This window comes from Sminthopsis crassicaudata, chromosome 1 (genome assembly GCF_048593235.1).
Source record: "Sminthopsis crassicaudata isolate SCR6 chromosome 1, ASM4859323v1, whole genome shotgun sequence".
Classification (NCBI taxonomy): Eukaryota; Metazoa; Chordata; class Mammalia; order Dasyuromorphia; family Dasyuridae; genus Sminthopsis; species Sminthopsis crassicaudata.
In genome coordinates this window covers 712,043,969-712,069,017 of record NC_133617.1, presented here as the reverse complement: position 1 = coordinate 712,069,017, position 25,049 = coordinate 712,043,969, and the positions used below count along the sequence as shown (strand labels likewise).

Sequence of the window (25,049 nt, the reverse complement as noted above, 5' to 3'; positions counted from 1 at the left end):
TTTCTCCCCCCTCACCCTCTGTTGTTGCAGTAATCAAAAGAGTTACCATATATTTGGCATTTTGCAAACCTTAAGGAGCCATATAAATACTATCTATTACTATAATAATAAAGTAAAATATATCAAATTATAAAAAAACCAATTAGATTGAAATACTGTTATCAAAACATTTAAAGATACAATTTCCAAGACCCCCTGGTCCTGAAATAAAAATAAGAGTTTGGTAGGTTAAATATAAAAAAGTGATGTTACTTTTTTCCTGTGTATTCTATCTTACTGGAAAAAAATATATTTAATCAATTTGACCAGTGCTAAGTTTCACATTTTATGGGAAAAGAAGAGAATAAGCATTTATGTAGTCCTACTACATTCAGGTACTGTGCTAAGTGCTTTTTAGAGCTGTCCTCTCACTGATCTTCCCAATTTATGTAAAATTCCTATTGGAAAAACTCCTATGGACTTGCTATTATTGTTTTAGTTGAAGAAACTGAGTCAAACAAAGGTTAAAACATACAGCTAGTATGTTTTAGCTAGATTTCCTGACTCCCACTCTGTCTCATCTACCCCCAGCTGACTTAGATGGACTACTCCAAGAAATTCCTAATGAGACAACTCAATATAATATGGAGTTGTCCCTGGGATTTCAGGAGCTATGATCATGAAGCACAATCTCTGGCAGGATCAGCCACACTGGGAAGGCTTCAAATATGACTCAAGGGACAAAGGAGGCCTATTTTCTAACTATCGGCCTTGCTGATCGCTGAAAGGCACTGACCTCCCTATGAGGTAGGGAGCCTAGTGTTGAAATGCTTTTGGCCAGGGTCACCAATAGAATACAGAATAATGTGAAATGGCTTTCAGTCCTACGAAGTCCTCTTACTGCATCTGCAGGGAAGGTGCCGGAGAGATGGGAAAGGCAGCAAAAGATACACAGTTGTAAAAGTGCCAATAGATTTAGTTTGCCTGGTAATATTTTATAGGTGAAATTCTTATCTCTGTCACAGGGGAATGGAACCTTAGTAGGGTAACATTGATTATATTACATTTTATTTTTATATATTATATTATATATTATAATTTTCTTATTATAAACAAAACCAGAAAGAAAAAAAAAAAAGGAAGTTGCAGGAGAAATGGTTTGATTTGGGTTTCCTCATATGCCCCAAACTACACGTGTTATTTCATGTGACATTTGCAGTAATTAAGTATTTACAAAAAGATCACTATGAAAATTAGCGTTGTTTATGCCCCAACATCATTTGCTAAGGATGAAGTGGTGAAGAAATTCAAGGAAGCACTTGATAAGAGCCTTCAAAAGTAACAGAAAAAGTGGGAAAAAGTAAGAATAAAGAGAAACTATTGGAAAATGAGGTTTAGGACAAAGTAATGAGGCGCACCCAAATGTAAAAATTATATGATTTCTTCAGAAAGGAATTAATGTCCAATAGAACACAATACAGACAATGATCTAGATTTAGAGTTTGAAAGGAGGAAGAGAGAAGGTTAATTTGGAAAATTACAGAGTATTTTTATGGACTCCAAGATTCTCAGAAGAGCAAAAGCCCATCTCTTCATTTTTTTGCTGTTTGGCAATAGGATTGTGGGGCAGAGAGATCTGGAACACTGTCACTGAAGAATTAAAGATCTGTATCTTATAGGGAGGGATGGAAGGGTGTATGGTGGGTATGAACAGGCTACAGCTTATAACCAACATGCCATTCCAAAGAAGAACAAAAATAAAGAATGTCATTGAAGAATTATATGATAGAAAGAGAGGTAGGTTTCATGGGGAGGGAGGGAATTACTAGGCTGTTTGTACAGCCTAGTACCTTTTTCCCTGGTACCATCATGGCATTGGGAAGAAGTCCAGAGTCCTGAGCAGTTCTTATGTGCTAAGCTTTTTAGGAAAACATAGGAGAGTTCCACAAGATCAATGGTCTTTCTCCCTGAAGGAAGCTCCCAAATCAATGAGATCATAGAATTTTTTGAATATAAAATGGGATGATATTTAACTTGCCTGGTATTTTTCATATTTTTAGCCTAAGCCTTGTATCTTACTCATAGTCAGTCTCAGAACACTTCTTGAAGTTAAGGAGGTGGACAAGTCAATTGGATCTGTGTGATGGGCCCGAAAATGAAAGACAAAAACAATAGAAGTGAATAAAAGACATTTAAGTTTATCTATATCAGCTCCCCGCCTCCCCCCCCCCCCCCGATTTTATGGATGAAGAAGCAGACGTTCAGCTACATTAAGTGATTTTTTCAAGATTGTTCAACTTTTTAATGTAGAGTTGAGACCAGAGCTTTAGTTCCCTAATACTTGGGTTATTTCTGTCCAGTATACCATTTACAGGGTCTCACAGCAAATAGAAGTGTGTAGAAAAAGAGACTCACAAACTAAGTCAAAATATGGGCCCTCCTAAAGCTAGTTACACAATCCAATGGTGTCCCAATGGGCCATGTGCTGTCAATGTCCAGTTAGATTATTACAGCTGAAAGAGATCTCTTTAGTCAAGTCCAAGTGATTTATTCTATATCAAGACCCAAAAAAACAACATGACTTGCCCGAGTTCACACCTTACCCCTTGTTCCCATCCCAAATTGCAGTAGATACCTTAATGAAAAGAGGCTCTGCACCAGTTTATGTGAACTCTCCTCAGTATATGACATGTCCCTTTTCCATGTTTTTACCCCAGTTGCTCTCTAGGCCTGAAGTGTACTCCTTCCTCATCTTTATTTCTTGTGTTCTTCAGTTTCATTTGAGGCTTAATTTAAATGCCTTCTTCAAGAGGCCCAGTTCCAAGTGCCTTTCCTCCTTTGCAATATTTTATTATAATGTATATGATGTCCCCTTCTCTTCCCTAAATGCCCCTACAAGGGCAGGGACTATTTAGATTTTGTGTTTTTAACCCAGCATTTAAGAGTGTTAGACAGGTAGCAGGCACATAATAAATGTTCATTTGAATTAATTGTTTATTTTCCCAGGAGCCAGCTCCATTTAAAGTGAGAAAGGTTGGATCTAGTTCTGGTAAGAAACAGTGAATGTCAGATGGATTTTTCCACCACTAGGGGTGTTGTGAGGGTAGAATGAGATAATATATATAAATACTTTGCAAACCTTAAAGTGCTAAGATACTGCTAACCTAATATTATCAGTCAGTCAGCAGTCAACAAACATTTATTAATTAATTACTGTGGGCCAGATACTAATAAAAAGAATACAAAAACAATCTCTCTTCTCAAGAAATCCATATTCAAATGGTGTGAAAACATGTAAATGACTAGGCAATATATAAAAAGTAGATTAAAAAATAGCCTCAAAAGGGAAGGCACTAGCAGCTGGGGAGAGGGGGATTGGGGGAAAAAAAACCTCATTGCATTGATACTATATAAATCCTTACAGAATTATTGATACAAACTGAGATATACATTTCTTTTTTCTTGGATTTTGTTTGTTTGTTCTTTTAGCTTTTTGACTTAGTCTACAGAGAAGAGACTCTGCTTAATGTCATTAAAAGTGTTACTCGCAATGGACGATCCATCATCCTGACTGCTGTTCTTGCCCTCATCCTGGTTTACCTGTTCTCCATTGTGGGCTATCTGTTCTTCAAGGATGACTTTATCCTAGAAGTAGATAGATTGCCCAATGAAACCTCACTTCCAGGTCTGTTTTAAATGTTTCAGTCCTTTTATCTAGCTTGAGGGAAGGTGCAGTAAAGAAAGAGGGGAAAGAGGAACAAAAGTACAAATAATGTTATTATATAAAATTTTTTCCAACAAATTTAATGACATATATCTTCTGAACACCTAGAAAATGGGATTTAAAATTAAATCCTTCAGCAGTGCTGAACTCACATGTTTCAAACAATTGTGTTGTGTCTACTTTTCAAGAGTTGATCATGATTTTGAACTTTAATTTAGCAGGTTCCCAAAACTCATAGATTTGAGTGATGGTCAAATTCTTTGCCCACATGTACCACAATGTTTGGTGACCCAGTTTTGGGGGGTTTTTTTTGAAGATTTCACAGTAACTTCCTACCCAAGAAATACATACAATGTGTTGACCAATTTTTGTCTACAGTTTTGGTTTCCTCTCTTTAAACTTTAAAATCTTAAAAGATTATTCATCTGTGGGCACATGCTCTCATCATACCAGTTGAAACTAACTTGATTTCACCTCTTGACCAATATGAACATTAGAAGTCAGTCATTCTGGAACTAAGATAACTTATAATATCAATTAATGCTAGGTCCAGAATTTTGATACTTGTTGCTTTAATCAGTGCATGTTTGGTAGTATCCATATGAGAGGTTCTTTAAAATAGAAGAAGCAGGCTAGTGAGTATGATATTTTTCATGATCTATCCATAAATTCATATCCTCTGCTTATGTATTTCATCTAGAAATGGTATTTTCCAAATGAGCATATACAACTCCTTTTAATTATAGTTCAGTTACATGACTTATCTTTGTAGAGAATTATTTAATGGGATATGAATTAATGACTTTAAACATTTTGTCAAGATATGTTCAGTTTGTTCACCACCAACTTTGTCTTTACAGACACCAGTGAAAGTTTGGCAGGAGAGTTCCTGTATTCTGATGTGTGTAGATTGGGGGCTGGAGAAAACTGTTCTTCTCCTGTACCCACAGAAGGTAGGCACTTTGAACTTGATAGCCTTTAAACCCCTCCTTAAATCTGATTTTTTTTAATAGGCCACATTTAATAATACCACATTTAAGACTGTGTAAGATTTATAGGCCCCTAGAATGGGTGAGCTAGAAGGGACCATTATGAGTTGTTAGCCACCCCTCCTCCATTTTACATGTAAGGAAATTGAGACCCAGATAAGTTCATGTTGGAGCAGATTCTCTGCTTAAAAATGAAACTGCTAGCAAATGTCACAAATGTTAGGGAGGTTTTTTGTTTTGTTTTGTTTTGTTGGTTTTGGTTTTGGTTTTAAAGGAGAGAACTGAACAAAGGCCAGGAATATTGCATGTGAAAGTGTCAGATGATCTATTAATATAATACTAATAAGAATGCAAATGACCTCTTAATATATTTTAGCCTGGAGAGAGGACCATGAATAAGAAGGCCCACGTTATATTTACAGATACCTTTACAGCTTATAGAATACAGTATATCCCATTTCAAGTTCACAGTAGTCTTATGAGGTAGGTAAGTAGTGGTATCCTCATTGGACAGATGAGAACACTGAGCTTAGAGGCATTAAGCAGCTTGCCTAAGATTGAACAGTGAGTCAGTATTGGGACTGGAACCAGAATCCTATAGATTTCAGAAATATTTTTAGATGTCATCAAAGAAAGGATACCATTGGAACAGAGCAGAGGAAGTTACTCGTGGTTAATGCTACAGTCTTTAAAAATATGAAATGCTGCTCTTGATGGTTACATATTGTGAATGGAAACATTTGGATCTTTTACCCTTGGTTTCTGAATTTATTTTCCTTTCAGGCTTGTCAGCTAGTGAAATGGCATTCAAGAAATATAATAATCAAAATCATGGTATATATTTTCTCACACTTTAAACCTGTTATTACTTGCTATGTTATAGCAGAGCTGACTCCTGCAGAACAAATTGAAGAAGATAAGGAACATACGTGTGAGACATTACTGATGTGTATTGTTACTGTGCTGAGTCATGGACTGAGAAGTGGGGGCGGAGTAGGAGATGTGCTCAGGAAGCCATCCAAAGAGGTAAATTAATATGGAAGGGGAAGGAAGAGAGACGTGGGTGGGTGATAGTGCACAGTAAATCAGATTAAATGTATACTGAAGAAAATAGGAGGAAGCAAAATAAATGGGGATCAGTGGTCGAATGTGCACTCATACTTTCTCCATACTGTTCTGGTATATCCATGGTCGTGTCATGTATGGAAATTTGCAATCTATAAAGGGACAGCTTTTATTATGTCTACACATAAAGAGTTGCAACATTTATACCAATCATCAGGTTCAGAGGCCTGAGTTCCTTTTCCCAAAGATCTTGGCTCCCAAAAGTTTGTTTATTCATGTCAGGTGGAATAGAAGAACTAATGATTTGTAATAGGAATATGTAAAAAAATAAACAGTTGTAAAACCCAAACTGGGCTCATCAACTTTGTAGAAAGTAATAGTTTTCACTTATTTCAGTATCTGCAGGGAAAACTACTAATGGGCACCAGAAGTTTTAGTTTGCACTGAGAGATGCTGGTAGATATGTCTAGCTTAAGCTTGCTTAAAGGTTTCCTAATGCTGTTTTGCCACAGAACTGTCAAAACTAAAACGATAAAGCCTAATGGTTGGAATTAATTATGACCCTTCTTTTTTCTCCAGGAGCCTCTCTTTGCTGCTCGAGTGATTTATGACCTCTTGTTCTTCTTCATGGTGATCATTATTGTCCTTAACCTGATTTTTGGGGTCATCATCGATACCTTTGCCGACCTGAGGAGTGAAAAGCAGAAGAAAGAAGAGATCTTGAAGACCACCTGCTTTATTTGTGGTAGGTCTTGCTGCTCCCCTCAAATTACCAAGGGAGGGAAGGCCTAGTTCAGCCTGGAGTCACATCCCATTGGGATGGATGAGTGTTGGGGAAATCTGAGCTTTAAAAATATGCCTAATGATGGGCCATGGATTTCTTAGGCATGAAATGTTCTGATTATATTCTTATTCTACATCATCTGTCCTTTGAGCAAAGAGTATTCTTGGGTGAAACCCAGCGCCTTTCCTAAGTCATCTTGAGCAGGGTTTTCATCTCTATGACATTTTTTACAGCAGATCAGTGCTAAGGAGCAAAGACTGAGGGTTCTGCCCTGAATCATGAGCCCCAATTTTGTGGTTGTTCCCTTAGCTTGGGTCTTCTCTTTTGATATTCCTACTCTAAACAGATTCAGAGGGAACAAAACATGCATGTAGGTTTAACCTCTAAAAATTTTTTTGAAGAAAGTATCTAAACCGTGTGCGTGTGTGTGTGTGTGTGTGTGTGTGTGTGTGTTGCTGAAGCAATTGGGGTTAAGTGACTTGCCCAGGGTCACACAGCTAGGAAGTGTTAAGTGTCTGGGACCAGATTTGAACTCAGGTAGTCCTGACTTCAAGGCTGGTGCTCTATCCACTGCACCATCTAGCTGCTCCTAATTTTTTTTTAATGTAACAGCAAAACAATTATCATTTCACAAAAGAGGTTTTCAAGAAAAGTATGGGTCATTCCCTCCTACCATCATATCTTCAGTATTTGTACTGAGGATACAAAAAGAGATAAAAAATAACCCCTCAAGGAATTTATAACCTAATTGGGGGGGGGGAGGAAACATGTAAATAAATATATACAAAACAAGCTATATGCAAAATAAGTAGGAAATAATTAACAGAGGGAAAACCCTATAATTATTAAGGGATGGGGAAAGTTTCTAGTAAACAAAAGGATTTTAGTTGGGGCTTAAAGGAAGCCAGGGAGGTCAATAAGCAACTAAAGAGAGAGCATTCTAAACATGAGGGGTGGGTGGGGAAAAGATACCGAAGCTTCAAGCTCATAAGGAACTTGGAATTTAATCAGGATGCTATATTTAAATGTATTCTAAGTTAATCTTCTGAGAAATAATCATGGCTACTAGACTATAAGCTCTCTGAGGCAAGGGCCAAGTCTTAGAGATATTTTTATCTCCTCAGTTCCTAGCACAGTGAATTTTACTTAGCAGATACTCAAGAAATGTTTGAATTAATGAGGTTAAATATGAGATTTGCTCACAAAATCTACTAATGGTTTGTCTGCTACAATTAGTATAGCATGAAGTTTTCACTTAATTCTTTGATGAAAATGAGATAGTGAAAAAGCCACTGATTGGGAGACATAGAGGAGCTGAATTTAAATCCTTGATCTATTATTTCTTTAATCATCTGGGACAAAACATGCAATCTCTTTAAACTTTGTAAAAAAAAAAAAAGTGATTAAACCAAATGATGTCAAAAGTTCTTTAATCTGCAAAACTTCTGATTTATGTCTGGGGTATCTTTTCAAATCTGCATGATGTTTAAATGTATGCACAAGTATATCAATAGGTTCATTAGAAAGCCCAGTAGATCCACATTTTAGATGGAATTTGTAGGGCAAAGAGAGCTTATTTTGGTGCTAAAGAGAGACTATGTTCTCTCCTCTTTTAGGATTAGAAAGAGACAAGTTCGATAACAAGACGGTCACTTTTGAAGAGCACATTAAAGAGGAACACAACATGTGGCATTATTTGTGCTTCATTGTCTTGGTCAAGGTGAAGGATTCCACCGAGTACACAGGGCCAGAAAGTTATGTGGCAGAAATGATCAAGGTGAGTACAAAAATGCACTTCAAGGGCATATTTGCCTTTTGGTTGCAGCTCCTAAGGCATGCATGTTTAGGTCTGCCTCCCACGAATTAGTGTCCCACTAGAACAGAACCATGTAGTGTGCTAACGTTTTCATTGGGCCTCTAGTTAGCCTTTGAGGTAGATGTTTTGTTACCAGGTGAGGATCAGGTGAAGAGAGGTGTTTGAATCCACCATTAATTTTGTCATTGATTAGAAACACTGATATTTCCTTAGAAGAGGAGGCAATCGTGATTTTTCAGTGAATGAGGCTTTTGCAGGGCCTTGGGGGGGATCAGAATTTGTTCTGTGGAAGTTGCCAAGCCAGCTGCTCTTTCCTACCTGTAGCCTCACTTCATTAAGATTCTCAAGAGCAAGGGAGAAGATAATGAAAGGAGCAGACACAAGCTATAAAACTTAGGTGGTCTTGGTGGTTTAAACTGTTTTAAGAAGGGAAGGCACCATTATATTTGCAGAGCCCTGCAGCTCACTAGTTTCCCCTCCAGGTAATGGAGACTCATATATGCTGATTAATAATACATTATCCTAAGTGATCCCTACCTCCCTTTTTTTTTTAAGTTGTGATTGTAAAATATTGTATGTAAATAAGCTCAAATCTTATATGTAAATATTGATTATATGTGGCAGGCTTTCAGTTCAAATTCATTTGCTGCCTGGCTGTTTATTGGCAATAGAATGGAACACTCCTGTGATAAATGCTGCAGAGAGCTATTCTGGTCCAAGAAGAACAAGATTTCAATGCTTATGCATGAGTAGCTTACAACCTGGCTTAGGAAATGGAGTGTACAAGTTATTAAAAAAAGATCATTAGGCTTCAAAGTATATACTAACAGTCCATTCAGACTATTATAACACAAACTGAGTATTAAGTGTGGAGGAAAGGAGTAAAGCTTTTGGGTACTCTTAAATCAGGCAGCTAGGTGAGGCAGCAGATGGAGTGCCAGGTCTGGAGTCAGGAGAACCTGAGTTCAAATGTGGCTTCAGACATTTACTTGGTGTGTAAACTTGGAGAGGTTACTTAACTCAGTTTGCCTCAGTTTCCTATTTTGGAGAAGGAAATGGCAAACCATTCTAGTATCTTTGCCAAGAAAATCACAATGGGGTTATGTAGAGTCAGCCACGACTGAAAAATTACTGAACAGCAGCAACAACTCCTAATCAGGAAAGGATTCCTGAAAATGGCTTTGAGCATGGTTCAAAAGAAGAAAGACAGAGAGCACACAAAGGCATAGGATGAATAGCAAGCAGACTAGTTTGTTTAATTTTAGGGAATCTCTGTTGGGCTGAAAGAAGTTGATTGAGGGCAACCACGTGAAGACTTCAAAGATCAGGAAGGTTCAAGCTAGGTAATGGCTACATATTTTTTAATGTTTTTAAATATAAGCAATGCCAGTGATTTGCAGATGATTTGACCCATATTCTTAGGAAGCATTAGTCAAAGAAGTAGGTAGAAATCATGGTGTCCCTATACTTACTCTTAGCAATATGTACCAAGAAATATGAAGCATGGTCCCTGTCCTTGAGGAATGTATAGTTTTATTGGAGAGTTAAGACAAATTGGAGAGGATTCGTAGTACATAATAATTATTTAAATATGTAGTATAAACTAAATGATTTAGAGACCTACCGAAAAGTAGGTCTATAAAACAGAGAAGAATTGACTTTGAAATATGGGATTACCCCAGCTACTGTGTAAGAATTGGCTAGTTATATGACCAAAACTATTGGGAGGTCAATCTGGCAGAAATTAGCTTTAGACCAACACATTATACTACAAAGAGAAACTCTAAATATATGAATTAGCATCTCATAAACATATCATAAAATATCATAATTAGAGGAACAAGGGGGAAAATTGGCTTTTATATCTATAGACAGATGACCAGGTAACACTGATGTTTTTCCATTGAAGTTTAAATCTGAAACAAAGAATGAACTAAATGAACATCAGGCTTAAAAACCTAATTGATAAGGGAGTCAAATGTCAATTTAGAAAAGCAACTTTGACCTTAACTTCCGTAAATATTCAATCTTTAACCAGAAAACTCATTTTATAAGTTGGATCCTCATGGATTTCTTTTATGATTCTTTAGCCTGTTATTAGGTGTGTTTATATTAGGTACAGGGCTTGCATAAAGATAGAACTAACAAGAAGTATGTATAAACTGAATTTCTCTAAACTTTTCAATGAATTTTGTACTCTTAAAAAAAAAAAAGACATGACCAAACAAAGAATAAAATATATATTTTAATTGTAAATTAAAACTCTTTTGCATAAAGAAAACCAATACAGCTAACATTAGAAGAGAAACAGTTATCTGGGAGGAGAGGAATTTTTGCATTAAGTTTCTCTGATAAAATTCTCCTTTCCAGGACATAAGGAAATGATTGAAAATTTTAAGTATAAGAGCCATTCCCTAACTAATAAATGACCAAAGACTATGAATGAGTAATTTTCAAAGGAAAAAAAGAAAAAAAAAAAACAGTCAACTGCCACATGAAAAAAAAAAGTCATTAAAAACCACTAATAATTAGAGCCATGCACATTAAAGCAATTCCAAGGCTCGACCTCAAAATCATACCCATCAGATTGGCAAAGATGACAAAAAAGGAAAATTATATATGTTGGAGAAGCTACAGGAAAGCAGACTCATTCATGCAGCTACAAACTGATCCAATCGTTTTGGAAAACAATTTAGAACTGTGCCGCAAAAGTTACTAAATAGTACATATCCTTAGATCTAGTGATATTACCGTAAGGCCTATATCCAAAGAGATCCATGAATTAGGAAAAAATAATATATGCAAAGAAATTTTAATGGCAACTCTTTTTATGGTGGTAAATGTCTGGAAGCTAAAGGAGATACCCATCTACTGCTGAAAGACTGAACAGATTATGAAGGTCATGAAGATTTTTATAACATAAGAAATGACCAAAAGAGATGTTTCAGAGAAATATGGGAAAATTTGTGTGAAGTGAACAGAATCAAGAGAACGATTTGTACAATGACAGCAACATTGTAAAATAGAAACAACTTGAGAAGGTGGAATGCACGTAGGTAGACATTCACATGGTAGATTTGTGTATACACACACACATATATACATACATACACTTTTTCATATATACATATATGTGAAAATAACTTTTCCTAACATACTGTAAAGGATTTCCTTTTCAGTGCTATAATAGATCAAGAGGCACATAATACATTTATATGTAATACATATACCATATATATAATATATATAACAAATATACATGTATATGTATAATACATGTATAAATATGTGTATTTGTTATATTTATATATATAACAACTATATAGAATACATATACATGTATATGTATGATATGCATCTGTTACATGTTGTATATTATGTTTTATGTTATATATAAAATATATCTAATACATATACATGTATGTGTATAATACACATATAAATGTGTGTTGTGTGTTATATTTAACAAATACATATAATACATACACATGTATGTGTATAATATGCATATAATGTGTGTGTTTGAGGTGCGTTATATATAACAAATGTAGTACACACGCATGTATGTGTATGATAAATATATAAATGTGTTAGATGTATAATCTATATATTACATGTGTGTATTATGTGCCTCTTGATCTATTATAGCACATGAAAGAGGAATCCTTGCTTTCTCATTAGTCCTTACAGTCTATTAGGAAAAGTTCTTTTTATTTTCCTCTCAAAGACAGTATTCACATCCAGTGTCTCAGTCTACAAATCTTCTGGAGGTTGATTGTAAGGTTAACTGCTAGCCATGTTACTTTGGGGTCACTGAAAGCTCTGGCCCAGTGCCGGGTTTCTGCCTCAGTAATGAGGACTCACAGGAGTCTCATGAGCTATCACCTGATAGGGGATTAGCGGCCTGAGAGCACCCTCGCTGCCCCTGACTCAAACAATGACTCAAACGGACGGCACTGTTTTCAAAGCCCGCTACATTGGCGATGCTTTGAGAATGCCAGCCTCTGGCTAATTTTGCTTTACCCTCCCTACCATTCTTTGGAAGAACTAATCTAAAATTATGGTATCAGAAAGCTCGTAACATGAATTTAAGGAAGCTGTGTGTTGTGCAGTAGGAGAGCTACAAGGGGAAGCTGAAATGTAGTGGGTCTTTCAACACTGGATTTCAGCACAAAGCGTCTCTTAACAGGTCATGGAAAGCCCAAGCCTACCCCCAACTCAGGTGGAAGCTGCTACTAGTGCCAGCCTGGGTCATTGGGAAGGGAAGTAAAGGAAGCCGGCTCGGGGATGATGGAACTGAGCCCCAGTTCCCTGGAGTCATTTCAGGGCTGTTCAGGCTTAGTCACCAGTTGCTGGGGAGGTAAGGGTGTGAAGAGCAGCTTTCAGTGGCAGAAAAACTAAGAGCTTTGCTCCATAAACCTTTAGAAGAGGTTGAACAAACTGGATATCTGCTGCCACTCCCCCCAGCGAAAAGCCATCTAAACTTTCAGAAATGTTGGTTTGGTGACAAAAAGTGGGCAAATGAGTGCTCCCAAGGATGGAAAGGAGATCTGTCTGTGAAAGAAGTGCTGTTATTACAGGCTCGCCATTAGCATCCCTAGCTCTGCTCTTTAATAAAAATGGTTCCCATAAGCTCTGAGAGCCACTTCACAGGGACTGAGTGACCTCTTACCTCTCTACTGAAAGTGACTTTTAAGGCAGAGTGCTAGGAAGTACCCCATCCTGTGCTGGCCTACTTCTGTCTGGTGATTAATAGGATTGTTGTAAAGACTGGAGTCCAGATGCCCCTGAATATATGAGAATATCTATGTCTGCCAAACCAGTTCTGCATGAGAAAAATCATCCAGTTAATGGACTGACGTCATAGTCATGTATTCTTTGTTGTAGTGGAGATGCAAGGTTACCCTAAGCAAACACTGTAAGCACATACTACACTTGTAGGACCAGGGATGCTTGACCTTCTGGAGGGTTGAGCCCCTTTAGTAATCTGACGAAGCTTGCAAACTCCTTCTCACAAGAAAGTGCTTTAACGCATAAAATAAAACATAGGCTGGTATCTATGAAGGGTCAGGAAAATCCCAGGAAGGTATCCAGCAGGGGTTGGATCTCCTGTAGTGGATTGATAGAAGGACAGGGAGGAACCTCAGGATAATCCAATATGAATGGGTTGCAGTTTGCATCATTGGAGAGAATACCCATACATTGAGATGAGAGATCCTTTGGTGTATAGACTATATAGTATAGCCAGCCAGCAAGTGGAGTGTGAAAAAGAACAGTGGCAGGAAATGCTGCTATTTCTGTTTTCATGGCTATTCTGGAACCTGCTACTCTAGTATTACCCTCTTCCAAAGGCACACCCCACTTGACCAACTGTTGGAATTCCTAGATCAATGGCAATTTAGAAATCCCCCCAGCAGAAAAATGGATATCATTGTGATCATTCCATCAATTAAATATAACATACATTTTATTAAACACCTGCTATATGCAAGATTTTGTGGATGTAAATAAAGTTTATGGCAGGGAGGCTTTGTCAGTCTAACAGATGGGTCATAAGGGAAAGGAATAAGCATTTATTAAGCTCCTGCTATGTGACACATTTAATCCTGACAACAACCCCTGGAGATTGGTACCATTATTATCCCCACTTCACACATAAAGAAACTAAGGCAGATGTCATACAGCTAGTAAATGTTTGAGACCAAAATTCAACTCAAGTCTTGTTGGTTTCAGGCCCAATATTCTATTCTTTGGACCACCTAAATAGAATAAAGCAGATAAAGAAATAATTATGATAGGAAATAGAGATTAGGGAAAGTCTGATGGAGAGGTCTAACAAAGTGCTCTAAGACATTTGAGGGGAGAGAAAGGTAGCCATGAAAAGAGGTGGACTGGGCCTTCAAGGAAAATTCAGGGAGGAGTTGAGTCAAGATGAAGATGATGGCAAGCTTCAGGCCCAGCACAGGGGCCTCGAACATGGAGGCAGGGGAGGTCAGTAGTGTGAGTCAGTGAGTTCTATTTGGCTAGCAGGTCAAGTGCCCAAAGGGTAGTACATGAAATAGGGCTCAAAAGAGGAAGAATTTCTGAAAGGCAAAGTTCCTTTCACCAGCTCTTTTTAGTATCCAGGTCACACTCCCTTCAAAGCAGAAATGGATTTGGTAGTTACCATAACATTATGTGTTAAAGAGCCTGATACCTGGCGGGTAGGTACTGCATGGCTTCTTTGACTTTTCCCCCCTTCCCAAAAGGTCTAGAGGTGTGAGTTTGATCAGTCAGGGTAAGGATGTATCCCTTTGAGAGTTTGCATTGGATCATCCCATTGTCATGGAAGCACATCCGTCCAAAGCTTTGTCCTGTGAAGAAAGAAAGATGCACTTTGTGTGTCACACCTTGTGACAGAATAATGACTTTTTATAGTTCTCTGTGAGCAGAAGCTGGAAAAAGCCTCTCCCAACAAGTGCCACTATTTGAATGCCTTTCAAGGAACTGTCTGAGAACAAACTTAAGTATAACTTTTCACTAACTTTAAACATTTACTTTTTTTAAATAGTTCAAGTACCAATACTTTTTATACCCCAAAAGAGTTAAAAACTGATTAACAGAACTAGAAGGCCCCTCAAAGCAATAGGTAGATTCTTTTTGGTAGATTTGTGGGAAGACAGGGACAAGCTTGATTGAGGATGATAGTATGGATGGACTACAGTCTGCATCCTGGAACCATTTTCTAAATAATAATAATAATAATAATAATAAACATGTATATAAAGGTCATATATAAATTTTATATTATTTGATAAGATTATAGATCCATTGCCATAACTAATACTAAAGTGTTAAAGCTGTTGAATAAAAATGTAAATGTAAAGCTGTTAAAGTGCTATGAGAATGATTTCAGAAGTTCATGCTCCACTATATTTTACTTTCAACTCAGAGTAGGTTAATTATATAACAGCCTGAAGCAATTATTTTAACTCTTTTCCATTTTCTTATTTTATTTTTTAAATGATGGCCTTTTTTGTTTTTTTTTAATATCACCTTCATTTATAACTATATTTCTCCCCCTATTATATCTAGTGAGTCATTCCTTGTAGCAAAAGTGAACTACAAAGAAAATAAACCTGTTCAACAATAGCAGTCAACTAAATGTGACAGCAGATGGAATGGTCCACACCTCTGCTCCTCCACCCCTCAAAAAAAGGCAGGAAAGTGCATCTTCTCAAATATTTCCAAGTCACTGTAATAGCACTGTAGCCTTAAGATCAAATCTATGAAGTTTAACAAAAACTCGGTCCACCAAGTTTCTCCATATTTAAGTGACAGCCTATTAGGCAAATACAGGAGATAAGCCAGCCCTCAATTACACATTCCCTTAGTAAGCCAGAAGCTCCAGGAACTCAGATGGTGAATAATAAAAGCTGGCCTTTAGATACAACTTTGTGTTTTTTTTTAAATTACTATCTCTTAGCAATCTTGTGAAGTATTTTGAAAAAAATCATTACTATCACCTTTTATAGATAAAGAAACTGAGACCCTAAATTGTTATACAGTTTACATGTGTCAGGGCCTGAACTTCAGACCCAAAAGCTCAAGCTTTGAACTGTTGGATCCAATATTCTCACCACAATTGCAGTTTTCTGTTTTTTTGAGGAAGACAGAATAAAAACTGAAATTTAACATAATCATTTATTAATTTAATATGAATTCCAGCCTTCTACTTGCTCTGAGATTTTGATTCACGTTTGCTAATGCTTTGGTTTTTAGAGGAATTCTTCTTGGGGGTTGGGGGACCTGGGTATTGAAAGTTTGATATAATGTTTTTCATTCATTTTTCAGTGGAAGGTCTTAACCTCCCAAACTATTAATGACCCAAAGGGTCCATTTTTCTTCCTAGAAACTTTTGTCCTTTCCTCCAGCATAGTAAATTAATTATCTCTCGCTCTTGTCCTAGCTTAATGTAGTTCATGTGGCAGTAGCTCATCTGCAGTGCTCCTTCCCCAAGTTAGCTTGAATTTCCATGAATACATCAAAACTGTTAGAAGACAGGAGGGTATGGAGTGCTCGGAGCCGGCATATAGGAAATATAACTTGTGCCCATAAAGAAATCAGATAGCACAAACCAAACAGACATAGGCGTGCACCGAGGCACACGTGTGCACACTGAGAACCTTCGTGGTTGCAGTAAGCCTGTTGACTTTGGTCTTCTGGTCACATCTGGTTTCCCAGACGCAGGCTGGCAAATCTCCCAGGCTCCTGTTCCTCCCTGGCTTTTTCACCTCCTCAGCAGTGCTGGGCTAGCCATTGCAAGGAAAGCAGCAACTCCCCAAAAGGGAGGGGAAGGATGGCTGCGGGTGGAGGGTGTGGGTGGTTGAAGGAATCTCTGGAGAGAGATACACTGTCTAATCCAGAAGTGACCATAAATCAGCAAGAAAGAAGCTTAATGTATTCGATGGATTTTAATTCTCAGAGTTACTGCCAGAGTTGCTACTCATGTGCAATTGCAGATGTTCATTCAGACGACCCAAGTTTCCCAAAGACCAGGGACTGGCTCTGCCAGAGTGTTTTCTGGGAAGCACATTAGTTATAAGTCTTAAACATTTGATAGCTGAATTGTTCTTGCTGTCTTCTCCAACAGAACTTAATGGTCAACTTGAATTACTTGATAGTCCCCTGTTAAAATCAGGTGACACGAGTGGATGTCCTAAGTAAATGAAAGGGGAAGGATGGATTCATTTAAACCACAACCAGACACCGACTCCCACACCCAGATGACTAATCTGAATTGGGTACAACTCCCTAATAATTAAAACATTAGAATGGCTGGTCTGTGACCCTTCCAAGCCAGTGTAGCTTTTTCTCACAGAATGGCCTTTCTCTGAGTATTGCCGTGGCTGCTTTGGGCGCTTCCCTCAGTGGGGACTTTATTCATGATATACTGAATTCCCTTAGCTCAGAAACTGTTCTACAAGTAAAATGAAAGCAGTTGTCTTTCTTTTTTTTATTTATTTAAATTTTATTTATTTATTTATTCATTTTTCCAAATTATCCCCTCCCTCCCTCCACTCCCTCCCCCCGATGGCAAGTAATCCCATACATTTTACATGTGTTACAATATAACCTAGATACAATATATGTGTGTAAATACCATTTTCTTGTTGCACATTAATTATTAGCTTCCGAAGGTATAAGTAACCTGGGTAGATAGACAGTAGTGCTAACAATTTACATTCACTTCCCAGTGTTCCTTCTCTATGTGTAGCTACCTCTGTCCATCATTGATCAACTGGAAGTGAGTTGGATCTTCTTTCTGTTGAAGATTTCCACTTCCATCAGAATACATCCTCATACAGTATTGTTGTTGAAGTGTACAGTGATCTTCTGGTTCTGCTCATTTCACTCAGTAACAGTTGATTTAAGTCTCTCCAAGCCTCTCTGTATTCCTCCTGCTGGTCATTTCTTACCGAGCAATAATATTCCATAACCTTCATATACCACAATTTACCCAACCATTCTCCAACTGATGGACATCCATTCATCTTCCAGTTTCTAGCTACAACAAAAAGAGCTGCCACAAACATTTTGGCACATACAGGTCCCTTTCCCCTCCTCCGTATTTCTGTGGGATATAAGCCCAATAACAGCAATGCTGGGTCAAAGGGTATGCACAGTTTGACAACTTTTTGGGCATAGTTCCAAATAAGCAGTTGTCTTTCAAAGGCAAAAATAATGTAAGGAAGGAGGGGAAGCAAGGGCTCAAGTGCAGCATCTACTCTTTGTATAATCGGGATAGGTCTAAGTGTGCAAGAATTCATGCAATCCTAAGCAGCATGCATAGAGTAATTGCATACAGGTGACTGGAGTCAGCCTTGAAATAAACTCAAGGGAATGAGGGAGGGAAGGAAGAAGGAAGGGAGTAGGAGAGTATTTTAGCATCTAACCCTGGGAGGACGTCTTCTGAATACACAACACTGTCACAAGTAAATGGGAAGGAACAATTAAGAGAAATAGAAAGCACTGGACGAAGGGACCGAGGCATGTATGCGAATATTTGCAGGGCTGTACCGTGGAACAAGGATTCAATTTTTTTCTTCTTGGCCCTAGAGAAGACAAAAAGGAACCATAGGACAAAGAGGGCAGAGGGTTTCCATCACAGATTTAGAGCTGGAAAAGACTTTAGAGGCCATCGAATCAGGGAGGTGCTGGTAAATATTTAACAGCCAGCTCTACAAACAAACCAAAAACGGGAGCACAACACACTTTTACATTTATTTGGCATTTTCAACATTCTCTCCACCACTTTCTTAAGCCTAGGCGATCAACAAAACAATAAATCAAACCCAGATTTGTGGCATTTGCCAATTTCTGAGGTGTAAATGCTCCCATTGAAAGTTTAACAATCAGTTCTCACAAGCTGGTACAAGCTGGCTCCAGCCCTTTCATGTTACAGATGAGGAAACTAAGATCCAGACAGTTACAGTAAGTGACTTACCTAAGGACATACTGTCTCTGAGGCAGGATTTGAACTCGTATCACCAAGCCCAGAAATCTTCCACCAGGTCACCCAGCCATTTTCTGTGTAAGGAAAAAAATACTTGAGCTTTTCAGCAGAGATGAAAAGGCCAGAGGTGAAGGTGAGATTAGCTGAGGCAGTAGAAACAAGGGCTGGTGGGATAGAAAGCAGGCCCCTGGAGATTGGGCTTGAGAGAACTATTCAAAGAGCAGCAGAATGCCCAGAGAACGGGAGAGTTATAGGAAGGAAGTGTTCGTTTTATGAGGATCCCTGCCTCCCCACCACAAATGGGGATCAACCTGATGGAAAGTGTTCAGGGAAGATCTGTGGCCCCACACATGTGTTTGATTTCAGGAGGTCCTGGATGCAAAGCCCTGGGAGCTGCCCTTGGCTGTTGGGTGAGGGGAAAGAGAATCCCAGCAGCAGGCAAAGGATCCAGGAAATTGCCAACTGCTGGGCTTGCGGGCAGATGTGGAATTTTAACTTCCAGCCTGGAATTCTCCAACGATCCGGGAATGAGCCAGGGAGTGCCCTGGGTGAGATCCCTGAGGAGCTGCTGTTGGACAGCTTGAGATCTGGGCTCATTTTCCCTCTATGAGTCCCTCACTGAATGTGAGAATGTGGCTTATGCTTCCCCAGAGTCCCAAGTCCCAGAAAGGTTTCTGCAGCAAGATGGCCCCACAGCTGAGTTCATTTCTGGGAGGGAGAGATCTGGCTTCGGCTCCTTGGCTGCCTTAGGGTGGAGAGCACGGGAACAAGCTCTCAGAGGGGGCACAGCTGAACTTCCCCACCCAGATTTAGAAACCACTCTGCAGTCTATGATGTCATTGCCATGTATAAAGCCTTCCCTTCTCCCCTCTCCCATGGGTTCCCCGCTCTTCCTCCTCAGCCCCCCCACCCTCACCCACAGGGAAGGCTGCCAAGCATTTATTGTCCATGGGGTGACGCCCATCAGCTGCCCTGGCAGAACCCATGTGCCAGAAAGGGGTATTTTGGTGAGTCAGGTGCAAGGAGAAACATACGCCAGGGAAGGAGGCGGGAACGGGAAGAGAAAATCCAGGGAACCCAGGGGGCCAGAGGGGAGACCAGATTTGCTTTGATCTCTGTCCCTCACTAGCCATGTGGTCCGAGACAAATGTTTTCACTTCTTGGGAGATTCCTTTTCATCCTGAGTAACTTATCCATGCTGCCCACCTGGCAGACTTAGCAACAATGACGAGGAGAAAATCATTCTCAAGCCAGGGACATGATCAGGTGACCCTGGACAGGTCACAAACCCTTGGACCTCATCTAGAAAATGAGAGAGCCAAGACTAAGACTTCTGAGGTCTCTGCTATCCAGAGCTCTTTGGTTCTACAAGTCTCACCCAGGGAATTAACTGCGAATGAAGTTGGGTTATGTTATTCTCTGTGCGTTAAATCTACTGCCGGCCTGCAAATGCCTTCCACCAGAGCTATCACTCCTTTGCAATCTGTAATATTCAAAACTTTATCAAATGGATTCACGTAAAGATTATCTATAAGCATATGTATACTTATATATCATAGGTGTGTGAGCATGTGCATGCATAAGAATATATGTTAGAATGACAAAGAACATTTTAAGATGAATTTTTAATTCCAATATCAACCCTCTAAATTCAGAGTATAAGTAACACTAGTTTCAATGCCTTCCTTGTGCAAGACATGAAGTGCTAGACAACCCCAATTCAGCCCGGTTCTTCCTGCTTCCAACTGCGTTGCCTTCAGAGCCTCTGTGGTTGGGCTGGGGCGTAGAGGTATCAGCGCAGGCCTTGCTACTTGGTAACTTGGGGTGATTTACCACCTCTTTGCACTTATGGACTGATTCATCTTTTTTATGGGTTTTTATATACAAAACATATGCATGGGTAATTTTTCAACACTGACCCTTGCAAAAACTTCTGTTTCAACTTTTCCCCTCCTTCCCTCCACCCCCTCCCCTACATGGCAGGTACTGACTCATCTTTAAAGTCAGCAGATTGAATTAACTGATCATCATGTGTGCCCAACACATTTTATCAGGCTGTTCTCCCAGGTCATTTTTCTTTCTCCTTTTGAAAGATGAACATGTATTGAATGTCATAAAAGACATAATTTTTACTCATCAAACTAATTGAACTCACGATTAAACTTAATTTTTAAATTAACAATAAAGCTTCACTTAAAGGATAAACTTTGTAGTCCCCTCTGTGTAAGGCCTTATCAGAGAAACTCGCTTCAAAATTGTTTCTACAATTATGATTGCTAACTATATTTTCCCCATTTATTCTATTCTCTCTCTCCTTTTACCCTGCCCATCCTCGTAAAGGTTTTGCTACTGACCATTCCATCCCCCCGTATGCCCTCTCTTCTATCACCCTCCCCTTTCCCCTATCTTGCAGGGTAAGATAGATTTCTATAACCATATTGAGTATGTATGCTATTTCCTCTTTCAGCCAGTTCTGGTGAGAGTAAGGTTCATTTGGCTTTTCCCCTCCACTATAAAAGTTTTTTCTTGCCTCTTTTTCTATGGCAGATAATTTAGATCACTCTCCTTTTCTCTTTCTCCCAATACATTACTCTCTCAACCCTTAATTTCATTAAGGTCAAACTTTTCTTTTTTTTTTTTTTCTGAGGCTGGAATTAAGTGACTTGCCCAGGGTCACACAGCTAGGAAGTGTTAAGTGTCTGAGGGCAGATTTGAACTCAGGTCCTCCTGAATTCAGGGCTGGTGCTCTATCCACTGCGCCCCCTAGCTGCCCCTAAATAATTTCTTGATGGTATACATTAGGGCAGGAATTCTTAACCTAGGGTTTGTGACATTTAAAAGATACATATTTTAACAACTCTGTCTCCAAATGATTGGTTGAAGTCTCAGTATTTTATTTTATGCGTTTAAAAACCATTCTGATGAGGTATCTTTAAGCTGACCAGATTCCAAAGGGGGAAGGGATCTATAACACACATGAAAAAACAGTTAATGTGCTGCAGCGTTCATTAAAGTGACACTGTCACACTTTCTTTTCTTCTCCTGCAAGTAAAACCACCCTGTAATTAACTCAACAATTACAGAGCACTTCTTATGTTGGAGGATTCTTGTTAAGGGATGGGGGGATTGGCGAATCTTTCAGGGAGAAAGTCGGGATCTATAATGTTATTGCTATGGAAAAATCTTTCTACTAATATATATCAGGGACTGTTCTATAACTTGAAGTCTTTAAAAAAAAAAGTTTCTGGAAGTACTGAAAAGTTATCTTGCTCCAATATTGGACACAGGTCACCTTGACTGGGTGGCTTGATTCAATCCAGTAGGGTGCACTGCCTCTCACTAAGGGAGGATACAAATTTAAATGTCATAATCCCTTTCCTCACATTGGCCTGAAATCAGTTTATGAAGTTTAAAAATAACATTCCTTCTTTCTATCACACAGTATCATATCATGAGATACCCTGTGTGTATGGAACCTTGCATAACTCTAAAAGATATAAAAATTCCTTTCTCTTGAAAGATCTCGTAGCATCTTCTCCAACTCTCCATTCCCTAAATTAATCCATCTAAATTATGCAGCAAACATAGAAATAGTCCAAATATAATTAGACAATATTTATAAAGTGCTTTGAAGATGGAACGCTTCAGTTAAGGAGTGATACTCTGGGTAGAGGTAGCGTGATTGCTGAACCAGAAAGAAAAGAAGAGAATATCTAATTGAAACTACACGGGAAATTGTATGAGCAGAATATAATTACACATTTTGGAATCGGCCTGGTTTGAAAAGCTCACTTCCCTTGTGGTTGGTGGATAAACTCATGGGGTGGTAGTTGTTACCCGAGCAGGTGCCGTGCCATGTGCCCATTGTCCGAGGTCTCAGTTCCAGGAAGCTAGCCCACTTTGGCTTTCTCCTTTCGGGCCTACTTCCTCTCCGGCACCCCGGGTCTAGCCCATCTGACACAAAGGCCATCACTTGTGACCCTGAAACAACCGCAGGGAACAATGGTGTTTCGTTTTCCTTGGAATTTCATAAAGGATGGGTGTGTCTCCTGCGCCCTTTGTATGCCATACTAGATGATCCAAGAAGAACCATTAACCACAGTGGAGGCTGGTAATTAGGAACTTCAGCCCAGCTGTTGATATAACATATCCTATTTTAGCAAAGACACTCAGAGCTGAAGAAATAGAGAACCAGCAACCTTTATGTATCTTAATTATTTTGGGAAATGCCAATTTTCATCATTCCCTTTCCAAAAACTAAATAAATGGACTTGTAGATTGAACATCCCATTGGGAATGAAGATAGCTGGGTACTTGCCCTCGCTTTGTCACTAGATCCAGGGCCTACCTAGCATGACTTGGACCAAGCCATTTACATGTATATGTTTGTAAATCAGAAACCCTCGAGTGGGTGAAGGAATAAAATCTGTGTGTGTGTGTGTGTTTACATACAAGATAATTCCAGAGGGAAAAGATTACTAACAGCTGGAGGTGAGGATGAGGAAAGGCCTGTTATCTAGAAGTAGTACCTGAGTTAATCTTCAAAGGAAGCAAAAAATTCTAAGTACTGGAGGTGAAGAGATTGGGTATCTGGAATGAGACCTGTGCACATGCACAGAGATGAGAGATTGGATATTTTTTCACTAATAACAAACAGGATCATTTGTCTGGAGCACAGAGTACTAAGGTAACTCCAGTTTCAGTGATCTCTTCCAAAAAGATGATAGCTAATGTTATAGTATGTTAATATCATGCTTTGAGAATTCTGGGAGAAGAAAAGGATTTTTAGCTATCATTCTGGAGAAATTGTTAACTTCAGCAAAAAAAAAAAAGGGGGGGGATAAGAAAGATTATTTGTTTATTTAACCATTGTCTTACTGAAAAAAAAAATGTTCAGAAAAGATTTTGTTACCTTAAGGGAGCTGAATGGTGGAACTATGTCTCTAGAATTGAGAAGTCATCTCTTTCATAGCTGATAATGTAGCCATGTATCTATATTTTTGTTTTTCTTTTTTTGTGGATTATACTGCTAATAAATAGCATAGCCAGAAATTGATGTTTATTTAAGTCTGTGGTTGATTGGAAGAAAGAGGCAAGTAAAGATTATAGGAAAAAAGTTTTCTTTGATTTATCAAATAAATAATATTTAGTAGCCTGGGATGGAGGACTCAGAGCTAATTGAAGAGAAATGTTGAGTTTTAGTCATTAATAAAGAGATATGTCTTGACTGCCCTAAAACCTGGGATGAGAATAAATAAGGAAAATGAACCAGTAGCAGAGAGAGTGGTTTATCGTTCCACCCAGGCTACAGGTGAGGAGGAGGGACTCTACACATAAATACCAAACAAATGTTAGGAAACATTATTATAAAAGGACATTCCAGAGTCAGTTAGCATTTTTTAAGATAATTACTATTATCTCCTACCTAATTAAACAAATGGTGTTCTAGTTATAGTCATAGAGAGATGAACTCCAGAATTATTACTCTTCTTCTGCCCTTTGGCTATATGATAGGAACAGCTTATTTAGCCAGCTCACAGTGAAGGATGAAGGATGTAAATTTTTAGGAATTTTGTGATTTCCCTCACTAAGCCAGATAAATACCACTATAGTAATATTTATCCTATTTAACCTGTGGGCACTTTCTGAAAGTGTCTATTAATTGAGAGAAGGTAGGATTTATTCCCTGGGGTTTCCTATAATCTAAAACATTCACTGGGCCACAGTAAAAATATAAAGGGAGAATTTGGATTATCTTCTCACTCGGTATGCAAAAATGTGTGTTTTTAACTTGAAGTAACTTAAATGCAGAAGTGGCATTTGGCTCTTGGGTGAAAGGACACTCTTAAGTTTAGCTTCAGTGGAATCTTCCAAGAAAGGGAAAAGGAAGAGGAGCTAGAGATAGAGAAAGCAAAAGGAAGAGAGACAGAGAGAAACAAATCATTCCTATCTCCTCCCACCCACAACAAGTCTTCACTTCATGTCCTGTTGGGTTCCCCTGAACTCCTAAAAACCATAGTACAAACAAACAAAACACCTCACTAATCTAAACACCCCAGCTTGATGTGCACAGTTCTGTAGCCATGAGAGCAACATTGAAGACTGTAAATAAATTCCTCCGCTTGTGAGGTTTTCTAAAGTGGGAGGTTACCTCAATCATGGTTCTTTCTCAGAATAGCCTCTTCAGTTGAACCCAG

The 25,049-nt window shown here is 38.6% G+C and overlaps 1 protein-coding gene and 1 long non-coding RNA gene across 13 annotated transcripts in view; one reads left to right on the top strand and one right to left on the bottom strand.

Moving 5' to 3' along the window:
- Positions 1-25,049, top strand: part of ITPR1 (inositol 1,4,5-trisphosphate receptor type 1) — a 387,688-nt gene that overhangs the window by 339,356 nt on the left and 23,283 nt on the right. For 6 of the 12 annotated variants that reach the window (XM_074284052.1, XM_074284050.1, XM_074284051.1 and 3 more), the window contains 5 exons: positions 3,469-3,664; positions 4,564-4,656; positions 5,579-5,718; positions 6,337-6,502; positions 8,158-8,318. In XM_074284052.1, coding sequence (XP_074140153.1) covers positions 3,469-3,664; positions 4,564-4,656; positions 5,579-5,718; positions 6,337-6,502; positions 8,158-8,318 — 756 coding nt within the window. Of the gene's footprint in view, positions 1-3,468; positions 3,665-4,563; positions 4,657-5,575; positions 5,719-6,336; positions 6,503-8,157; positions 8,319-25,049 lie in introns of all 12 variants that reach the window. The other 6 variants (XM_074284045.1, XM_074284042.1, XM_074284046.1 and 3 more) reach the window with 1 other exon arrangement.
- LOC141551886 (uncharacterized) overlaps positions 1-25,049 on the bottom strand; it is a 27,981-nt gene extending 2,932 nt beyond the window's left edge. The window contains exons 1-2 of the long non-coding RNA XR_012484992.1: positions 25,004-25,049; positions 14,554-14,710 (exon numbers count right to left, since the gene is read on the bottom strand). This is a non-coding gene — a long non-coding RNA (uncharacterized LOC141551886). The remainder of the gene's footprint in view (positions 1-14,553; positions 14,711-25,003) is intronic.